This window comes from Mus caroli, unplaced genomic scaffold (assembly GCF_978045245.1).
Source record: "Mus caroli unplaced genomic scaffold, Mus_caroli_1 scaffold_1, whole genome shotgun sequence".
NCBI lineage: Eukaryota > Metazoa > Chordata > Mammalia > Rodentia > Muridae > Mus > Mus caroli.
The window spans coordinates 162981472-163002469 of record NW_028227256.1 but is presented as its reverse complement, the minus strand read 5'-3'; the positions used below and the strand labels follow the sequence as shown (position 1 = coordinate 163002469).

Below are 20998 nucleotides of genomic sequence, written 5' to 3'. Positions count from 1 at the left end.
CATGAGTTCAAATATCTCTTTTGGTGTATCTGAAGACAGCTATAGTATACTTATATATAATAAACAAACAAATCTTAAAAAAAAAAGTTCCTCTGCTGCGAACTTAATCCCCAAGACAACTGTGTTGAAAGGTGGGGCCTAATGGACTAATAAGAATGGCCATGAGGCTGGAGTGGTGGCCCAGAGGTTAAGAGCACTTGCTACAAGGCTGGTGAGATGGCTCAGTGGGTAAGAGCACCCGACTGCTCTTCCGAAGGTCCGAGGTTCAAATCCCAGCAACCACATGGTGGCTCACAACCATCCGTAACGAGATCTGGCGCCCCCTTCTGGAGTGTCTGAAGACAGCTGCAGTGTACTTACATATAATAAAAATAAATCTTTAAAAAAAAAAAAAAAAGAGCACTTGCTACAGGGCTGGATAGATGGCTCAGTGGTTAAGAGCACTGACTGCTCTTTCCAGAGGTCTTGAGTTCAATTCCCAGCAGCCATATAGTGACTCACAACTATCTGTAATGGGATCCAATGCCCTATTCTAGTGTACTCACATACATAAAATAAATAAATAAATAAAACCTTTAAATATGAGCCAGGTGTGGTGGCGCACGCCTTTAATCCCAGCACTTGGGAGGCAGAGGCAGGCGGATTTCTGAGTTCGAGGCCAGCCTGGTCTACAAAGAGAGTGCCAGGGCTACACAGAGAAACCCTGTCTCGAAAAACCAAAAAAAAAAAAAAAAAAAAAAACCTTTAAATATATATATATATATACTTTTTTTTTTTTTTTTAAAGAGCACTTGTTACTTTTGGAGAAAGTAGCATGATTGCTCAACACCTTCTGTATAAATCACCGTTCACTATAAACCACCCAGTCTCCATCACTAGTAATAGAAATCAGACTAAGATAATGGCCTACCATAGAGAACAATATTCTTCTGCAATAGACTCTAAGGTAGGAGAAAGATTCCTCTTTAATTAAATCCTGGTATTTCTGAGAGTTCAAGGTGGTAAAACATACTGTATACTCTTCCCTTTCTTCCTGAGAGAAAGGAGGGAATGGTGGGGGTAGAGTGACACACACACAGTGCAGCCACCTCCTCTCAGAACCATTCACATATAAGCAGCTGTCAGTTTGCCTGGGGTTGGTTACAGAGCTGAAACTAGAGAAGACCCCAAAGTCTCCCTGTACCTGCTTATCCCTTCTGACACATCAGCCTCTGAGCATGGCTATGCTCCATAGAGGGCCTGATTCAACAAGTGGAGCCCCTCGGGAACATCTCTTGCCAACTGGGATGGTGGCAGCCACAATGTATTTGGATACCAGCTCTGAGGCGGCAGCACAAAGCCAAGAACTCGTGTTTTGGTATCCTCTAGTGAGAGCGATCCTTCGAGCCAGACCACTGTGGCTCAGCTGCAAAGCATTTCCCTCCAAAGAGTAGACACAGCTACTCTGAGATTCCACAGAACACCACCATTTCCCACGGGAATGGGACACATCTAACCCTTCCAAGGAAAACGCACAGAAGGCTAGGCCCGGCGACCAGGCCTGTTCATGCACCAGGTAGAAGGCACTTGCGCCTTTTAGAAGCTGAAGAGCAGGGTGGGATTCTGAGCTGCAGCGGGAATTGACCTAACAGAAGACCTCAGGATGCTGCAGGAGAGAGAGGGGGGTTTAGAACAGGAAATGGGGAAAACTCAAAGGCCTCAGCATCACTCCCCACCCCACCCCACCCCAGACCTCCCAAGAAGGCTGGGACTTGCTTGCTTTCCAGGCTTTCCGGAGTGACTGACAGATGGGACCCTCCTTCTCTGGAGATAAATGGAGGGCTCTGCCCTCAGTCAGGGGACTTCCTCATCTGAGAGGCCGGGGCTCTGAGCAGAAGGAATGTTTCCTTCTGACCCTTTATCCTGCGGTCTTTTCTTTCCTCCCTCGGCCGGGCGAAGCCCCATTTCAGGTGTGCGCTCCCGTTCAGCATTAATTCAATACTCAGCTCACCAATCCCACTAGGGATCAACCTCCACTCCGTGGCGCCCCACCCACCTGGAGGTAGCGCTCCCTAGCAGCCTCCAGGTGCCCGGGAGATCCCTATTCCTACAGAAACTCTGCCCACCCAGCGTGGAAATCTGCCAAGGGGACCTCACAAGCAAAAGGGCTTGGTGGCTCAGTGACAGCTGGTGTCCCAGAGTCTGAGGTGGACAGACTAAGAAAAGTAAAAGCCAGTGCTTATGAGTGAATTAGGCTCTGCAAGAAGTCACCGCTGTGGTGTGCTTGGGATGTTCTGGGCATGTGCCGGATTCTGTTTCTGCCTACTGACTTCTTAAGGTGTCAACTTTTCATATGCTGCACAAATGAAATTATACAAAACCATGGTGGAGGGGGAGGGGAGGGGATTCCATCTTGTCAGCCATCTTTTGTAACCCCTGTGAATACTCAGGCATTTACCTTCCCCAAGAGTAAAGAACAAGTTTGAAAGCAGATTGGCGATAAGGGAGGTAACTTGGGCTTAGGAATCGGTTGCATTTCAAAGCCCTGTGTGCAGAGGGCAATTCTGGTGAGCCTGACTGAGACAGGGGACTTTTGCACGGAGGTTCAGGGTTGCCCCTCCAACAGAAGAGGATCAGAAAGGGGGTGCGTATTCCTGGCTTGGATGGCCATGAGTGTGTACCTGGGATAGAGCCATATTCTGTCTCACTCCCTAATCCCTAAAGTACTAATGTGGCTGACTGGTCCAGTCAAGGCCCTCAGAGAAGAGCAATAGCCACTCCCCACGCCCAGCTCTGGAGAAGCCAAGGATTCAGAACCCATCAGCCCACAAGGCTGCTTTTTCCTGAATGAGCCTCAGACCACCAATGGCTTTGGGTTTGCCAACCCAGCCACAACTGGAGCTTTCCACTGCTCCCACAGCTTGCTAGTCCCTTCCAGGACAATCAAGCAGTTCGCACAGTAGACCGTGGCCACGACCTAGAGGCTTCGTTTTGCTCTCTCTACCCTTTCCTTTCTCATCCTCTGTCCTGGTTGTTTTCCTTCTTCCTTAGTTTCAGCGGAAGTGAAAGCCTCTGCCATGCCTTTGCTAAGAAGATAACTTATTATAAAATCTGAGCCAATAAGTTCACCAACAAAATGGAGCCAAACACTGAATGTACCTTCCGGCTCACAGGTCACACTTGGGAACATGAGTTTGTAAGTGGCAACGGGCGGGCACTTGGGACTAATGGAGACACAGAGATGGTTCTCCTTCCTGTGGGGAAAAGGAAATTTACCAGGTCTCCCCTATCCAGGAATAGTTCTCCCCCAGGCCACAAGGTAAATCAGTTAGCCGATGCTTGTAACAGGCACCCGGACAGAGCATCTTGTCATCTCTGGCCCTGAGTGTTCATAGGCAAAAGGGATCATGTCTTTTGCCCTCTTGAGGGTGAAGGTGAAGGATCTGTTTCCTGAGAAGAGAAACTAACTAGGTCTGGCAAGAAGTGAGAGCTACGAGCTGAAGGAGGTGCATTTGAAATCTCCTTCCAATAGCCTAGCTGGGTGATGGCTTCCTCAGCGTGGCTCTAAGATCCCAACCATGCTCCCTGTAGAACAACAGAACCACACCTGCAGTGAGCAAGATGCACCAGGGCATGCTAGAGCCAGAGGGTCAAAGATCAAGGAAAAAGAGGATATTTCCAGTCTCAAAGCATCTCCTCCGGCTTACATGCTAATTACGGTGGAATCCGCAGTGGAGGCAGAAGGCTGACAGACCACACCCGAAGCAAGAGGTCAAGGTAACTCAGCCAGTAATAAGATACTGGTTGACTCTTGTGCCCCTCACCCGAGGCATGAACAGGATCCCACCAGTCCTGCAGCATTCTGACCCAAAATATCCCATCTCATTCCCAGCACCAGATTTACTCAGGAGCACTCTACAAATGGCCTGACCAACCCTTTGTAGAAGTGTCTGTGTGGAGCTAGGGTATTCCGTGCCTGGGGCTCTGGGGCCTGTCTCTTACTGCAGTTATGTAGGTTGATAACACTACGGGAGGCTCCCCCATATTATGTTTCTAACTCTTCTAAACCTGAAATTATATGAGAAGAAAAAACTGAAAAACATCTAACCGCTGATTAGCGTGACTCCTCTGGGCTGCTCGAAGGTCGTGGGTGTGCATGTGTGTTTGTGTGTGTGTGTGTGTGTGTGTGTGTGTGTGTGTGTGAGAGAGAGAGAGAGAGACATGAGTGTGTCCCACCACATGGAGTAGCCCTGAACACAGGACAATGACACACTGAAAGAATGCTATGGTTTGGCACTGGTACTGTCTCCTATGCACACACCCACATAAAAGATTACCAGGGACTATCAGAAGAAACCAATGGCCTGGAGGGAAAGCTCAAGGTGACAAGAGCTTGGGAGGAGGGACAGGCTGAGTGATCCAGTGAGGTTTGGAAGGAGCATCAGAGGGAGGCAACACTGAAGGAGAAGGCAGCCTGGCCCAAGGCTCTGATTCTTCCTTCTGCAGTAAATAAGTGGCTATCTGAAGCTGGGCGTGGTGGCGCACGCCTTTAATCCCAGCACTCGGGAGGCAGAGGCAGGCAGATTTCTGAGTTCAAGGCCAGCCTGGTCTACAAATTGAGTTCCAGGACAGCCAGGGCTATACAGAGAAGCCCTGTCTCAAAACAAACAAACAAAAAAACCAAACAAACAAACAAACAAAAAGAAGTGGCTATCCCCTCCAGTCCTTGAGGCCCTGGCTACAGTTCCAGAAAATCAACTTCTAAATCACAAGGTCCCCTGTCTCATTCTCCAGGGATGGGTACCAGGGGCTATTCTGTCCTCCTCCTTCTGCAAGCTCCTTCCACAGCTAAGTGGTGGAAAACGGTGTGGGAGTCACTGTGGCTAATCCAGTGTGGCTACTCTGGTGTGGCTCTTCACACAGGAATTCTGTGCCTTGAGCCTTGAGACCACAGTGTCACCCTGACACTGCCCTTAGCCACTGGGAAGGACCCCGGGTGGCATCTGCCTGGGGTGTGTGGGTCTTTTTCCTAGTTACCTGTAATCCTGTTGGAAATGCTGAAGAGCCTGGAGGTCCTCTGTCGCTGCACAAAGGATTCCCGGTAATAACGGTCCCCAAAGCACATGCCCAGGAGCTCCTTGCGCACAGTCTTGTTCCAGAGTCCGTAGATCAGAGGGTGGCAGATGGCACTGGTAAAGGACAGCCATGTGGCCCAAGTCTCCAGAGTTGGGGAGACACAGTTCTTCCCCCAGAGTGCCTCTGAGGTAATGACAACCATGTAGGGGCCCCAGGTGACCATGAAGGCGCCAATGACCACCAGGATGGTGATGAGGGCTTTGCACTGGTTAGCTGAATAGACCACTCCTTGAAGGGCATTCCTCCTACTGCCGGAGGAGGAAGTGGAGGTACTAGAATTCTTCCTCCCACTCCTCTGAGAGTCCTCCTCCACAGTGACCACCGTGCCACAGTGCACCTTTCGGGCCTTGACCCTGGCCACCCGGAAGATGAAACCGTAGCATACTAGCATGATGAGGAAGGGGAACAGGGCACACCAGATCTGCCAGAAAATGGTGTAGCCGGGTTCCTGGTGCCACGCGGCCACACACATCCACTTGAACTCATCAAACTCCACCGATGACCAACCAAATAGGGGCGGCAGACAGCCAATGAGAGAGTGGAGCCAGATGTAGACGAGAGCCATCACAGCTCGGTTCCCTGTGATCTTCATGGGGTACACCATTGGATACAGGACAGCGTAGTAGCTAGAAAAGAAGACAGGGAGGGGAGAGAGGAAATTATCCTTGTCTGCTTTCTACTGCTGTGATAAACACCAGGACCAACCAAACCAACACGAGGAAGAAAGGGTTTGTTTGGCTTCTGAAAAACAGAGATCATTAGAGCTGTCTCAAAGATGAACTTAGCTAAATGTTGACAGTATAGTAAAATGTCTGGCTTATGACAGTTAGGTGTCATGTGACAGTAACATCGGGATCAATGCTGTTGCTTTCTGAATTGCCTTTTAAAAAACATTTAGACAGGGTCTCTTTATTTAGCAAGCAGCTCTGGCTGTCCTGGAACTCGCTATGTAGACCAGGCTGGCCTTGAACTCACAGCAATCCACCTGCCTCTGCCTCCCGAGTGCTGAGAGCAAAGGAGAGTACCTGCGAGTCCAGCTTCGTGACTCTAATTACTGTATCCTTTCCCTCGTTCCTCTCCTTCCCAACCCTGCCCTGTCTCCCTGGGCTCCATATACATCACATAAAGATGGAACTCATCTACTCAATTTATGGTTTTAATCTATGGTACTATCTAATAATAAAAATAAATAGCACCTGCCATTAACATATCTAAAGATACTAACTTTCTTTTGATTTTTGGTTTTAGATTATTTTATCTTATGTACATGAATATTTTGTCTGGATATATGTATATTCACCACATGTGTGCCTGATGCCTGATGAGGTCAGAAGAGGGAGTCAGAGCCCCTGGAACTGGAGCTACAGACAGTTGTGAGCTGCCGTGTGGGTACTGGGAATCGAACCTGGGTCCTCGAGGACCCTCAAGTACGCTTAGCCACTGAACCATCTCTCCAGCCCTAATTTTTTTTTAAAATAGTTTTCTAGATTGGCCAAGCTACTGTGAATCCATCTTATTTTGATGGGGTAGATGAGCTAATTCTTCAAGACAACCAGATCTTGGTAACTCTCCATCCTCACAAGGCAGTCCCTTCATCACTGACTGACCTTGGGTCCAAGATGTGAGGATAGAAGCTACCAGGGCTGGTGAGATGGCTCAGTGGGTAAGAGCACCCGACTGCTCTTCCAAAGGTCCAGAGTTCAAATCCCAGCAACCACATGGTGGCTCACAACCATCCGCAACGAGATCTGGCGCCCTCTTCTGGAATGTCTGAAGACAGCTACAGTGTACTTACATATAATAAATAAATAAATCTTTAAAAAAAAAAAAAAAAAAAAAGAAGCTACCGTGGTTGAGTCTGTCTGTGTCCAACTCTATCACCTGGTGTCTAGCTTGGAACACACCCTGGGCACGTCTGTCTTATTTTGTCTTGTCTCTACCTCTGCACTCTCACAATACCTATACTTAGCTTACTGGCATCTTTTCCATAGCGGAACCCTCCAGAGTTATATGACCCCAAGTTCACCTCTCCTTCAATATTAATTTTACAACATAGTACCCACCTCATTCAGCTATGCATTCCCGGTATAAGTGCTCAATAATTGTTCCCCAGAAGAATTAACACAGCCTATTCGCTAAGTAGAGAGGGGAGCTCCCCACCTCCTACATACCTGTAAAATCCTATTTGCTCTTTAAGATGTCACTCAAATGCCCTGCCCAGCAGCAGCAGTGACTTTGGTAGCTATCGGTGGGAGCTATTTCTGCATAGTTAAGTCTGTGCTGCTAAGAGGTCCTCGAGTGGGCAGTTTGGTGTCTGTGGCTTACTACTCCAAGACCATGCCTTGGGCCTTAAAGAATCCAACAAAGAGCCCGAGCACTGGCATAGGTACACTGTGGCTGCGTTGTGATGCTGTGATCTGAAGGGGTCGTTACTCTCACCTTCACTTAACTTGACCCCAGATTGAAGGAAGCAATTTGCATCTCTGGAGCTACATCTGCAGTCTGCCACACTGACCCAGTGCACAGAGTGCTGCAGAGGCACCTAAGCTGCTTAGCCTCGATCTGCATTCCATAAGACCCGAGAGTGGATGTTCAAAAACCATTATTGGGAACAAAACACCCATGGAAAGAGTTACAGAGATAAAGTTTGGAGCTGTGAAGAAAGGATGGACCATCTAAAGACTTCGCTGTGCTCAGAGCAGCCAGTCCAACCCAAACAATCATGTTCCCATGTCAGCCTGTGACAACATCCTGACTACCCCCCTCTGTATTGTCCCTAGCACCCCTCCCCGACTAAGATCCTTCCCAATTTCCAGGAAATCACATAGATCATGACTCCATTCTCTGTTTTCAAGAAGTCCAGTGCTTGTGGATGACAATTCAAACATATGATGATTGAAAGCTACGCCCGCCAGCACAGCACATCGCAACACAGGACTCTGACCCAAGGTGCAGCTGATGATCAGTGTGGGCACTGGTGTCTGTCCTCTCTATCCCAGCTATACCTCGGGCAGGATCAGCACAGGCTACAAAATGTGCTTCTGCACATGCCACTATTCCTGGGCTGTATGCCCACTGCTCCCCCACCCACAACCAGTCCTGACCCATCTCCAGAGAACAAGAGAATAAAGGGGGCTTTTATATGGGGTCCACCAGTCAAGATGGGGCAGAGACCAAAGCAAGACACATGGCTGAGAGGAATGGCTGAGTCTAAAGATGGGACTCAGTTCCTACTCTGCCATTTCACTCTCTAAAGTTACAGTCAGGCATCACTTAGCAAAAGGAAAGCATTCTGAGCCCTGTCATCTAGTGATTTTGTTATGCAGAGGACATTACAGAGTGTTGGTCTAAACCTTAGAAGTTAGACCTAGGCTATGCGGTACATGTCAAACATACAATCTGTCACGCACAGGAACATCATATGAGGTACTTGACAGTACAAAACATATAGATGGATAAAATAAGAAGGGCTCTGGCTCAGGAGCTGAAGAAGAGGCACACTCACTCTCATTAAGAAGAACCTTCCAGCCGGGCATGGTGGCGCACGCCTTTAATTCCAGCACTCGGGAGGCAGAGGCAGGCGGATTTCTGAGTTCGAGGCCAGCCTGGTCTACAAAGTGAGTTCCAGGACAGCCAGGGCTATACAGAGAAACCCTGTCTCGAAAAACCAAAAAAAAAAAAAAAAAAAAAAAAAAAAAAAGAAGAACCTTCCAGTGCCCTTCCCAGGAACAAGACCATCCGAAGCTGGTACACCAGAAATCCCTCATCCCATAACCCTTCAAGCTCTCCAAGTCTGATGCAAACTTACCGATCGATGGCAATGACCCCAAGGGTGAGCATGCTGGCTGAGCTGATCAGCAGGTAGAGAAGGGCAGAGAAGTTGCACCAAACCACGCCGAAGATCCATTCCCTCCGGATGGAGCTAGTCACCACAAACGGCAGCACCAGCACCGACAACAGGAAGTTGGACAAGGTCAGGCTGAAGACGAACTTGTTGCTTAGGGTGAGGAGGTAGGACTTCTTGTACAAGGTGACTACAATGACCAGGTTGCCCAGGCAGACGAGGACAGTGATGATGATGATGGCGATGAACTCAGAGACGGCACCCCCTTCGCCACCCTCTGTTGCAGTGAGGTTGCTCAGTTCCTTCCTGTAGCTGAGGGAGGAGTTGAGGCTCATGGTCAGTGCCCCTCGGGATGCGGTGAGCAGAGCATGCTGGACGACTGCAGGAAGAAGACAGGACCAGAGGTTGGAAAGAGTCATTGTGTTATATCTTTTACACTTTATGAAAGAGACCTGAGGCTTAGCGAGGCTCTTATGTACCTCACATTGGCCAATGTGTTTGGAACCTCCTGGACAGCCTTCCCCACGAAACTTTTACAGCTTGTTTTGTGTACGGCTTGCTGACTCTGGACTTGACCACCATACCCAGCTCATTCCCTGTGGTAACTTGGCTTTAGGAGGTTTCTCAAAGATCCACACATGGTTTTTCAAGACAGGGTTTCTCTGTGTAGCCCTGGCTGTCCTGGAACTCACTCTGTAGACCTGGCTGGCCTCGAACTCAGAAATCCATCTGCCTCTGCCTCCCAAGTGCTGGGATTAAAGGCATGCACCACCACTGCCTGGCCTCAAATCCAGCATCCTGAATATACTACCAAGCACCCTACCACTGAGCTATGCGGCCCAAATCTGCACTTGAAATGATCAGGCAGAGGGACAGGTGACTTGTCTTAAGTGTGCTCTGTGGGACATTTTGTAGACTGCTGCTCTGGACTCTTGCTCCCTGCGCTGGATTTTCAACTGGCAAAACTGTCATCATAAAGGACCTCACAGGGGCCTCAGGCCATCTGGAGTTACAGAATCAAAAATTATACTTTAACCCCATCCCAGCAGACTTGTGGGCACATGAATTTTGACCATAAGATTATCCTAATAGCAATTCTGAGTTTCTGAGCAAGTTTAATCAATCAGGGTTAATACCAAAGCAGGGTGGTTGCTCTCATTAGGTATGGCGGAGGCAAGGGGGCAAGTAGAAATCATGGATGGAGACAGGAAGTCGCCATCTTGGCCCACACAGACTTCACTATTAGGTATGGTCCCTGCTCTCAGGAAACTGGCTCAAGATCTTGGCTAGAACTCAAGGTTGAAAGATTTTAAGCATAACATATGTAGACTAATGTTTCTCCAGAACTTTTCATCTACTTTAATCGGCCAGAAAACCAAAATCTCAGATTGCTTTCCCCACCTGCTCTCGACGTCCATGAACAGAAAACACCAGAAAGGGAAGACAGTTTCCTGTGAGACAGACACGGTCCCTAGTGACTAAATTACCCCCACACAGCATCGAGATAATCCCAAAACCCTCTGAGAGGACCTGACGCCTCTCTATCCAGGCACCTCTGCCACAGGAGCGGGAGGTGGAGAAGCAGCCTTTCTCCTCACAGAAGTCCTAGAGACAGCTGACAAGCTCCACTGCAGAGAACCCAACTCAGTCAGGCTGCCTGCAGTAGCACTAACACGAGCCCCTCATCCCGGACATCCTCCCCACTCCTCCTCCTCCTCCAACTCTCCTAGTCTCCATGATGTCCAGAGCCTTTATTAAGACCGAGCCTCTTTTGCACTGGCTCACAGATGTGTACAACGTACCATTCTGTATATGGTCTTCTAGTCAATGTCAAGTGCAGAGTCAGTTTTCTCCTGCATCAGGACCAGTGTCTTTCCAATATTCCTTCTAAGAATACATTATCATGTAGCAATGATATCATCCCGTTGGGCTTATGTAAGTGTGTGGTCAACTAACATGCAAAGTTTGTAGCACAGGAAATGCTGCGAAGGCGGATGTCCCAGTCTTGAGCATACGGAATTAATGTTTCTAGAGCTCAGTACAAACATTACTTCTACTAAAGTTTGCCTTGTGCATGTCAGCCCATATTTCCAGGCTACTAAAATATTCTGAATCTTGATCTGGTTATGTAATGTCTTAGTCCCCCCCAGTTTGGGGCATGAAAATGCTTTGTGGGTGTGCGGGTTACAGGTAAGAACCGTTGTAAGGCTCTTTCTCGTTTTCACCTTTAGTTGCCAAGTTCTGGATTTTGTTGCCTCCAGGTAAATTACTAGTTGGCATCTCAAAACAAAGCCTTCACATTAAGCATATTATTCTTGAGCTACAACAGCTGTAACACGATGGTTTAAAAAGCAGACTAGGTACCGGGCATAGTGGCCAACATCTTAACCCAGCACTCGGGAGGCAGAAACAGACAGTTCTCTGCTAGTTCAAGACCAGCCTGGTCTACAGAGTGAGTGACAGGCTGGTCAGAGCTTCATAGTGATGCCTGTCTCAAAAAAGGGGAAAAAAAAGTACACTGATAGAAAAGTAAATAAAAAAACTGGAAAACATAAAATTTAAAACTACAAATACTACAATATTAGAAGTTTTAAAAATCAAGGGAGATGAAAGCATCCAACAGGAGCTTGTCTTTGATTTATTTGAGCTGACAACTGTATGTATTCACAGGGTACATGTTTATATACATTATGGAATACATAAATAAGACTAATTAACATATTTAACACCTCACATCATTTTCCTTCCTTGGGTGAACATTTAAAATCTGCTCTGAGCAGTTCTGAAATATACATTACCTTGCTATAATCACCATATTGCATAATAGGTCCCAAAAATGCATTTCTCACCAAGTGGAATAGTGTACTTTAAGTGCTTTAATCCCAGCACTTGGGAGGTGGAGGCAGAAGGATCTCTGTGAGTTTGAGGCAAGCCTGGTCTACATAGAAAGTTCCAAGCTAGCCAGAGCTCCATGGTGGTATCCATCTTTAATTTTTCTCCTCCTGGCTGACTGAACATGGAAGCCTTTAAAGATGTGACTCACGTGAAAAACATCACAAATGAGATCGTCCTCAGGCAGAGAGTTTGGTTACATGACCCCAGCACCTGGTCAAGCTCCCACTACACGTGGTTAACTTGGTTGGTGAATGAATGACTTGAATATGGTGAATGAATGACTTGAATACTTTATAAAGGCAACTTCTGAGAAAACAAAATGAGATGCAAAGTTTCCAGCCCAGGAGACAAGACCAGGAGAGTCTGCACTGGTCCAGTTAGCAGGCCCACAAGGGACTGCAGAATGAAGGGGCTGCAGCAAGGGTCCTTTAGGTCTCCTGGCACATCCCTTCCCAGGAAGGAGACAAGGAATGTGTGTCAAAGAGGTGGCCACCCAGGGAAATCCAAAATCCTAGTCTCTACCCGTAGTACAGAGTGGGCAAGTGCGTGCCTTGGCAGATCCTGCTACACTGGATCTTTATAGAGAACAGGGATTTGGAAGGCCCCAGCCATCACAAGCTTGCTGGCTGACAGCCAGCTCACCCAGGGGCCTGACAAGCCAGGGCCCATTGAATAGAAGCAAATTCCAGTGTGACTCACACCGATTCCTGAGTACCCTCTGCTGCCAGGCACAGAGGTGTTTCTGAACTTTCTTTCACTGCTCGTCTCACACACACAGCTAGACAGGGCCACAAGTGGGTGTCAATGCACGGCCAGCAACTGTCCCAGCTACACACCTTTACCTTTAAGGCCACAGATCCAAGGGTGGCTGCCCCTCTTTGGAAACTGCCTTTAGTCTAGTCGTCCATTTCCAAGGACAGTAAACCACACGTGCCTTAGACAACTGGCCACTGCCTCAGGTCATCCAAAGGCAAGCCTTGTCACTCAAGGCAGCAATCAATATCCATTCTTGATTAAAACACAAGGCAGTGCTAGAGAGCAAAGATCTGCTGAGCTGTCTGTACAAACCAGCTTGTGTGGTGATTCCCGTTAAACACTCCGAGGCCCGAGCTGAGGACAGAAATGACCATGGTTGCGGCTTCTCTCTTCCTTCCATGGCTGTAAGTTTGGATATTTTGTGATTCTTTTTCGCCTGCTTCCTTAGAGTCCTCATCATCACTGCTCATACTGCACTTCCGACTCCATTACTGCTGTCTGAGTCTGGGAGGATGACAGCGGCTTAAGAGCTGAGACCACAGACTTTGACACCAGGCTAACCTGGGTAGATGAAGCCTAGCATCCCCACTCCAGTTCCCAGACTGTAGGTAATCCACTGATTTCCATTTCCCTACCTGTAGCATGACTTTCATATCCCACACAGAGGAGTTGTGAGGATTGAATTTGTTTGTGCCCAGCCTCTAAAACAGCTTCTAGCACAAGCCCGCCTTTGCCACAAGAGTTTAACTTCAGTCTACTTTGGAAACTGCTTTTCCTTTATTTTCTCATTGGAGCAAATCTGACATCACCTCTGACTCCAAAAGTCAGCTCTTCATCTAGAGTAATGCTGTTCACAGCCGTTGGCCTAGGGATGGTCACAGAACTCCAGGCTCAGGACTTTGGCAGCAAGTGTTAGAGGACACACTAGTCAACCAAGGGGCTTGATAGTCTGACACAAGAGCATAACTTTGCATCAGCTGTCTCCTTTGACACTACATAGGAAAGGCTTACCAGGAAATACAGCCAAGAGAGTGGGTGTGGTGTGGTGCGCTGGGGAAAGGGACAAGATGCAGATTAATCCATTCACAGATGCTCATGGAACAGCCTGTGAGTCTAAAACCTTGTTTTTCTCAGTTACATACTCAGATTGTCCCCACCCCCTACTTATGCTAATTTCCTTAAGTATCTGTCACTTGAAAGGCAATCCTGACTAATTTCCTAACACATCATGATCTGCGTTCAACATGTCAATATTCTGCCTCTTTGCCAAGTTTATGCCAATTCCTCAGACATGACTCTGCTATCTCAGCTGCCTTCTGGAAACCTCCTTATCCTTCCCTTTTTGGACTCACGAATTGCTCTTGCATGAAAGTATGGGAAAGCTATTTCCTCCAACGTGGGGTTTCTGCAGGGTCAGAAGACCTATGTCACAGTCCACGTGCACGGTGAGACAAAGGTAACTTCCTCTGCTGGTTAGTGTTGTGTCAACTTGGCACATGCTGGATTCATGTGAGAAAGGAGATGAACTGAGGAAGGTCTTAACTAGGTTGGCCTGTGGGAAAGTCTGTGTAGCATTTTCTTGATTAATGATTGATGTGGGAGGGCCCAGCCCACTGGAGGTGGGACCAGCATGGGCAGATAGTCCTGGATGACATAAGGAAGCAGGCCGAGAGAGCTATGAAGAGCAAGCCAGTGAACAGTGTTATTCCATGGCCTTTGCTTCAGTTCCTGTCTCCAGGTTCCTGCCCTGACTTCCCTAAGTGATGGACTGTTAACTCTCCAAGCAGTCATACTGTTTTGATCACAGCGATAGAAGCCCTAAAACCTCCCTTCTTCCGTAACAAATCTTATAAATAGGACTGTCAGTGGACAGCCAGAGAGCCTGCAAAGCAACATAGGTGGCACCATGAGAACGAAGGAGGCAGAACTCCGAATACTTCACTAACAATGGACCACTAGACCAGACAAGACTGGGCCCTCTGCTCCAGAGTTCAGCTGTCTATCTTGGAAGAAAGCTCTTTTCTGATAACCTTGGGTACCCCCTGAGTGAGGGTTATAAGGCTTATTTCCTCCTCTTTCTTCTCCTCCTTTTCTTTCTCTTCCTCCTCCTCCTCCTCATCTTCCTAGAGCTAGTCTCTCCCTCTGAGATGGGACCTTCCCCTTCATTTCCACCCCACACATCCTACAGCCCATTTCAGGAAGCACTGACCAGCCTGAAAAGCTAGGAGGGTCACAGGTGCTGTCCTTTAAGGAAGTGAGATGCACATAAACATATGAGACGTTCAGATACACTCCTCAGGTGAAAATATCCCAAAGCATCACTTAAAACAAGCTCCAGTGGGGTCAACACGTGATTCTGATCATGCTCCCAGAAGGTTCGTCGTCTGTGCGCCTCAAAGCACCTCCTTTACATCAATAACAGTGGTAGGGGGTGGGTGGAGTCGGGGAAAAGGTTCTAACTAACAACCACCTTGTTTGTCCTTCAGATAACTGAAAGGAGGAGTTGAACCCCGCCCCCCCCTCCAACCCCACCCGCAAACAACACACAGCTTGATGGGAGCCAGAGAGGGATCACAGCATGCCTGGTCTTCACGACTATGTGGCTAAAGGGCTCTCTCCCTAGTCCCCATAATGACCAGGCAGTCACATGAAAGTCAGTCTACAGATGACAGGCACAGGAAAAGGACCTCAGTTGTGCTGGGGACAATGTGCACCCCCGCTGGCCTTCCTAGAGTTGTCTACACAGAGTTCAGGGCTTGGCTTTGCTCCCCAGTTGCGACCCACAAAGCTGGTGGTGTGTGCTTGTTCAGAACCTCTTCATGTGTGAATTAGGTCTGTGCTCTGATCTGGTTTGGAAAAATACATCCAGGGAAGGAAAAGAAGCAAGCCCGGGACCCCACACAGCCTTCTGGATGATTTCTGAATTCCTCGTGTGCTGGCCCCGTTGCAGCATCCTCCAGTGCTCGCAGCCTTAAGTCTGTGGTTTAGGCTTCTTTGCTAGCCTCTGCCACTATGACCCTGTCCACAAAAGCATGAGGCACATGCCTGTCTGCTATCTATCCAGATTCATGCTCTTGACTTGTTATTTAACCTGTCTGGGCATCAGGTTCTATCTATAAAATAGAGGCAAAAGGATTGCCTGTTCCAGAGCTTGTCAATGAGTCAATATTTGTACAGTTCCTAAAATAGTGCATGGGTCCATGTAGGTATCCATGAAAGGAAACAGGGAATGGGCTAAGAAAGGTAACATTTAAGGTTAAGTAGGCTTAGCGCTAAAACCTGGTTTTGTGGCTGTGACTGATCTTTAACCCATCCGCTCACCGGAACACATGAGGTTCTATATGGTCTAGCCTCGTTTCATTCCGTACATCTCACCCACCTAACCACCACTGCCCAGACCTAGCCGTCTCCAGCAGCTGGGCTACGCTGGACTACACATTGACTACTTTTTGTTATGCCTACCTCTGCTTGGAATCTTCTCCCTGTTTGAGGAATGAATGAATAAGGAGTTCTAATAACTTCCTTGTATGAGAAGAAGCAAAGTAATAAATGAGAGAGGACTGAGGGCTTGGGATAATATGAAAAATACACGAATTCCTGACACTGGATTTGACAGAGTGTCAGAGATAATTGATAAACACTTGTTCTCTCTCTCTCTCTCACACACACACACACACACAGAGAGAGAGAGAGAGAGAGAGAGAGACAGAGAGAGAGAGAGTGAGAGAGAGAGAGAGACAGAGACAGGGAGAGATTAGATTTTCTGAAAATTTTTAAACTGTATGCATCTAATGATGCTTACTTTTTACTCAATAGAATAAAAATTTTCCCACAGAAGGATACGGGGTTGATATTCAGGATAGGTAACAGTCACCTGAAATTCCAAGAGCAAAAAATACAAACAACCCAACAGGGAAATAGGCAAAAGACTTGAACAGTGTTTCCACAAAGAAAGCAGCAGCCACCAACACAGGCTGAGCGTTACCCGTAAGTCAGAGCAACAAAGAGATCCTTCCACTCGTTAACAAGCCGGAGAAACAAACCAGAGAAAGCAAATCGTGGTGATGAGGAGGAAAACTGCATCTCTCTCTAGGCATGGTGATGCCTACCATTAATCCTAGCACTGGGAAGGCAAAAGCCAGGAAATCTGAGTTCAAAGCCACACTGGTCTACATTTTGAGTCCCAGACAATCCAGAGTTACTTAATGAAACTCTGTGTCTCCAAATAACAACGACCATGACAACGGTGACGACGACTACAACGATAATGAGTTTTAAAAAATAAAAACATGCCTTGCAGACCACTGGAGATGGGTGTGGAATGCAGCATCACTGTGGAAAAGAGACCCTGGAAGACTTAGTGCAGGGAGTTACTGTCCAATCCAGCAAACCCACCACTGGGCACATATGAAAAAGAACTGAGAACCAGACCTGCAAGATTGATCCATAGGAAATGACCCTGTGCTGCAAATCTACAACCTGAGCTCTGTCCCTGGGACCCACATTAAGGCGGAAGGAGAAAATTAACCCCACAAGGTTGTCCTCTGAGCTCTACACACACCGCCATGGTGCACACTACTAATGGTGATGCTAAGAAGAACTGGAAACAGTCTTAAGAGATTTCACAGCAGCCATGTTCACAACAGCTAAGACACAGACGTGATCCAGGTGCCCACTAACATATTACTAGGTAAGTGAAATACTATGTGTCAGAGCTGGAGAGATAGCTCAGCGTTTAAGAGCAGTTAAGAGGCCGGGCGTGGTGGCGCACGCCTTTAATCCCAGCACTCGGGAGGCAGAGGCAGGCGGATTTCTGAGTTCGAGGCCAGCCTGGTCTACAAAGTGAGTGCCAGGACAGCCAGGGCTACACAGAGAAACCCTGTCTCGAAAAACCAAAAAAAAAAAAAAAAAAAAAAAAAAAAAGAGCAGTTAAGAGAAACTGTTTCCTCTTCCAGAGGGCCTAGGTTCAATTCCCAACAACCTCTTCTGTCATGTGGGTACATGTTGATAAAGCACTCATATACATAAGTAAATAAATAAGTCTTTTTTTAAAAACATAGTGTTGCAGTATTCTATTCAGGCTTAAAACAAGTAAGGATGCCTTAACATTTGCTAGAGCACAGAGAAAGTCAAGGACACTATAAGGCAGGCCAGTCACAGGAGTAATTATTTTACAAATTATTTTGTAATTACACTTATATGATGTATACAGAGGAGTCAGAATTGTGTAGCTAGTCTGGTATGGTGACAGCAGGAGATTGAAAATTCAAGACCATCCTGGGCTACAAGGAAGACTTTTTTTTTTTTTTTTGGTTTTTTTTTTTTTTTAAAGATGTATTTATTTATTATATGTAAGTACACTGTAGCTGTCTTCAGACACTCCAGAAGAGGGCGCCAGATCTCGTTGCGGATGGTTGTGAGCCACCATGTGGTTGCTGGGATTTGAACTCTGGACCTTCGGAAGAGCAGTCGGGTGCTCTTACCCACTGAGCCATCTCACCAGCCCTTTTTTTGGTTTTTTGAGACAGGGTTTTTCTATAAAGCCCTAGCTGTCCTGGAACTCCCTTTGTAGACCAGGCTGGCCTCGAACTCAGAAATCCGCCTGCCTCTGCCTCCCAAGTGCTGGGATTAAAGGCGTGTGCCACCACGCCCAGCAGAAGACTCTTAAAAAGAAAGTCTCTAAAAAAAGGAAAAAAACATGAAGACAGAAAGCAGAATAGCAGTTGCCAGTATCCGGGAAGACTGGGAGAGGGGCATCGGTTATCATTCCATGGGTACAGGTGTCACTTTTGCAAGATGCTGAGTTCTATAGGGACGATGGTAATTGTTGCACAAAATTATGACTGTAGCTACTACCACAAGACTGGACTGTACACTTAGAAACAACCAATATGGTAAATGTTATGCCATGGGTATTTGTGTATTTTCATCTCAATAAAAATTTAAGAATCACCAGGCAGTGGTGGCGCACACCTTTAGTCCCAGCACTTGGGAAGCAGAAGCAGGTAGATTTCTGAGTTCAAGGCCAGCCTGGTCTGCAGAGAAACTCTGTCTTGAAAAAAAAAATTAAGAATCTGTCCATCTTCACCTTAACTTTTCGGTCCCACGGAATGAGGAGAGTCATAAAAACGTAAATAAAGGAAGCTTGCGGCTGGAAGATGGTTCAGTAGTTCTGGGTGTCTGCCTTACTAAACCCCAAGTTTGGTTCCCAACATCTGTTGTCAGGTGAAGCAGAGATATAAAAAATACATATACAAATTTGTAACATTGGGAGTCAACAATGATGTCATGAGCAGGATACCATAGACCACAATGAGAGAAAGCTAGAGATAGGCACTTGTGTGTTCCCTCCACTCCATCCCATAATTCCAGCTCCAAGGATCTGACAACTTCTCAGCGACCTTGAGTCTCTGAATGAAATCATGAATCAACTTGTACCCTAGATGCTGGGTAAGTGACAAAGTAAAGCAAAACTCAACATCGGGTTGGAAATCTGTTTGCTGTTTCTGTTGTGACTTGGAATGTCTGAAGAACGCTCAGTCCCAGGCAAAGCTGGGACTCTCTGAAGCAAATTATTAGTGGAGTTTTAAAAAGGGCAACTGGCCTCTCTGCCAGGTCTGGCTAACAACCATCATGGCTGCCTTCAGATTGCCCAGGTTTACCAGTTAGCATCATCCCTGGAAGGTCAGGAAAGACTGTCTCAGCATCCCTTAGACCCACAAACAGGCAAGCAGGAGAGGTAAAGACATCAACTCATTCTGGAGAGTCTCAAGAAATTGCTTCAGGGAAAGGGAAGGCTTTAGCCACCCAATGCAGAGAAAATCTTCATTGGAGTGGTACTCGAAATTGCCCATCAGGCAAGCATCCTTCTCCTACTGGAGACTCCAGCCTGGACCATGTGGTTCCTCTGACTGGAAGAAGGGCAAGATGAGGCTTTTACATGTGGTCCAGCCCATGCCCCCAGAACTGGAATGCCAGCAAGGTCCACAGACAAAACTAGGTCAGACCAGGTCAGAGCTGTCTAAGGCATTCCAAGTCTACCTGACACTGTGGCCACAAGTGGCCCTGACAGCAGCTGGACCAAGATTTGCTCAGAAGCCCCAGCATGGATAATGGCACCCCACAGACTGCAGACTCCTGCACCCCCTCAACTGCTGGCACTAACCATCTCAAGTCTCCAGTCACAGGCACTGAAGGCTTAATGTGTCCCCAACCACCTGTGACTCCCACGGTCTTCACTATCTCACAGGTTGTGCCCCCTCCTTCCAGGACCTCAGAGCTCCATCTTGGAATGACCCCTTGTATTAGTCAGGGTTCTCTAGAGCCAGAGAACTTATGGGTAGTCTCTATATCATAATGGAATCTGTTGATGACTTACAGTCCATAGTCCAACTCCCAACAATGGTCAGCAGCAGCTGTGAATGGAAGTCCAAGGATATAGCAGTTTTTCAGTCTCACAAGGCAAGCAGGCAAAGGAGAGTCAGTCTTCCTTATTCCAATGTCCTTATTTATGTCTTCAGCAGAAGGTGTAGCCTTGATTAAAGGTGTGTGCCACCACGCCTTTAATCCCAGATGACCTTGAACTCAGAGATCTCCCTATCTTAATCTTCTGGAATTCATAGCCACTGTGCCTCAAGATCTCCAGGCCAAGATCCAGGTCAGAAACTTGTATCTCCCAGCCTCAAGATCAGGATCATTGGTGAGCCTTCCAATTCTGGATTATAGTTCTTTCCAGATAGAGTCAAGTTGACAACCAGGAAGAGCCACTACACCCCTCTTCACATTCTCTCAGATCCAAAATCCCCATTTTGGAATCGGGCTCCACTTGTGGAATGTCCTGAAATTCCTATAGCTCAGCACCCATCACCTTGCTCCAGGCTGTGTGTGTCTGGTTTGAGGGGCTGGGGACGTGGTCTAGTCAGTGAAGTACTCAATGGAGCAAACACGAGGACCAGAGTTGAATCTCTAGAACCCATACTTCAAAATCTGATATAAAGGTGCTTCTCTGTAAACATAGCACAGGCTGGGTGGGAACAGGAAAATCCCCAGACTTCACTGGCCAGGGAGTGTAGCCAGTTGGGAAGTAACAGGGCCGGTGAGAGACTGCCTCAAACCACAAGGTAGAGGGGCAGTGAGATGACTTAACAGGTAGAGGCACTTATCACCAAGCCTGACAACCTGAGTGATTTCACTGACCCACCTGGTAGAGGAGATGATAATCCACACACAAATAGTAAATTACAAATAGTAAAATACTCTTTAAAAAAAAAAAAAAGAGCCGGGCGTGGTGGCGCACGCCTTTAATCCCAGCACTCGGGAGGCAGAGGCAGGCAGATTTCTGAGTTCGAGGCCAGCCTGGTCTACAAAGTGAGTGCCAGGACAGCCAGG

At 47.4% G+C, this 20998-nt stretch overlaps 1 protein-coding gene across 2 annotated transcripts in view; it reads right to left on the bottom strand.

The window, feature by feature from the left end:
- Positions 1 to 20998, bottom strand: part of Gpr161 (G protein-coupled receptor 161) — a 42738-nt gene that overhangs the window by 9413 nt on the left and 12327 nt on the right. Inside the window, exons 1-3 of one of the 2 annotated variants that reach the window (XM_021167111.3) lie at positions 19776 to 19881; positions 8924 to 9338; positions 5017 to 5741 (exon numbers count right to left, since the gene is read on the bottom strand). In XM_021167111.3, the coding sequence (XP_021022770.1) occupies positions 5017 to 5741; positions 8924 to 9294 (1096 nt within the window). In that variant the 5' untranslated portion in view covers positions 9295 to 9338; positions 19776 to 19881. Of the gene's footprint in view, positions 1 to 5016; positions 5742 to 8923; positions 9339 to 19775; positions 19882 to 20998 lie in introns of those variants that run through there. The other variant, XM_029483659.2, reaches the window with a different exon arrangement.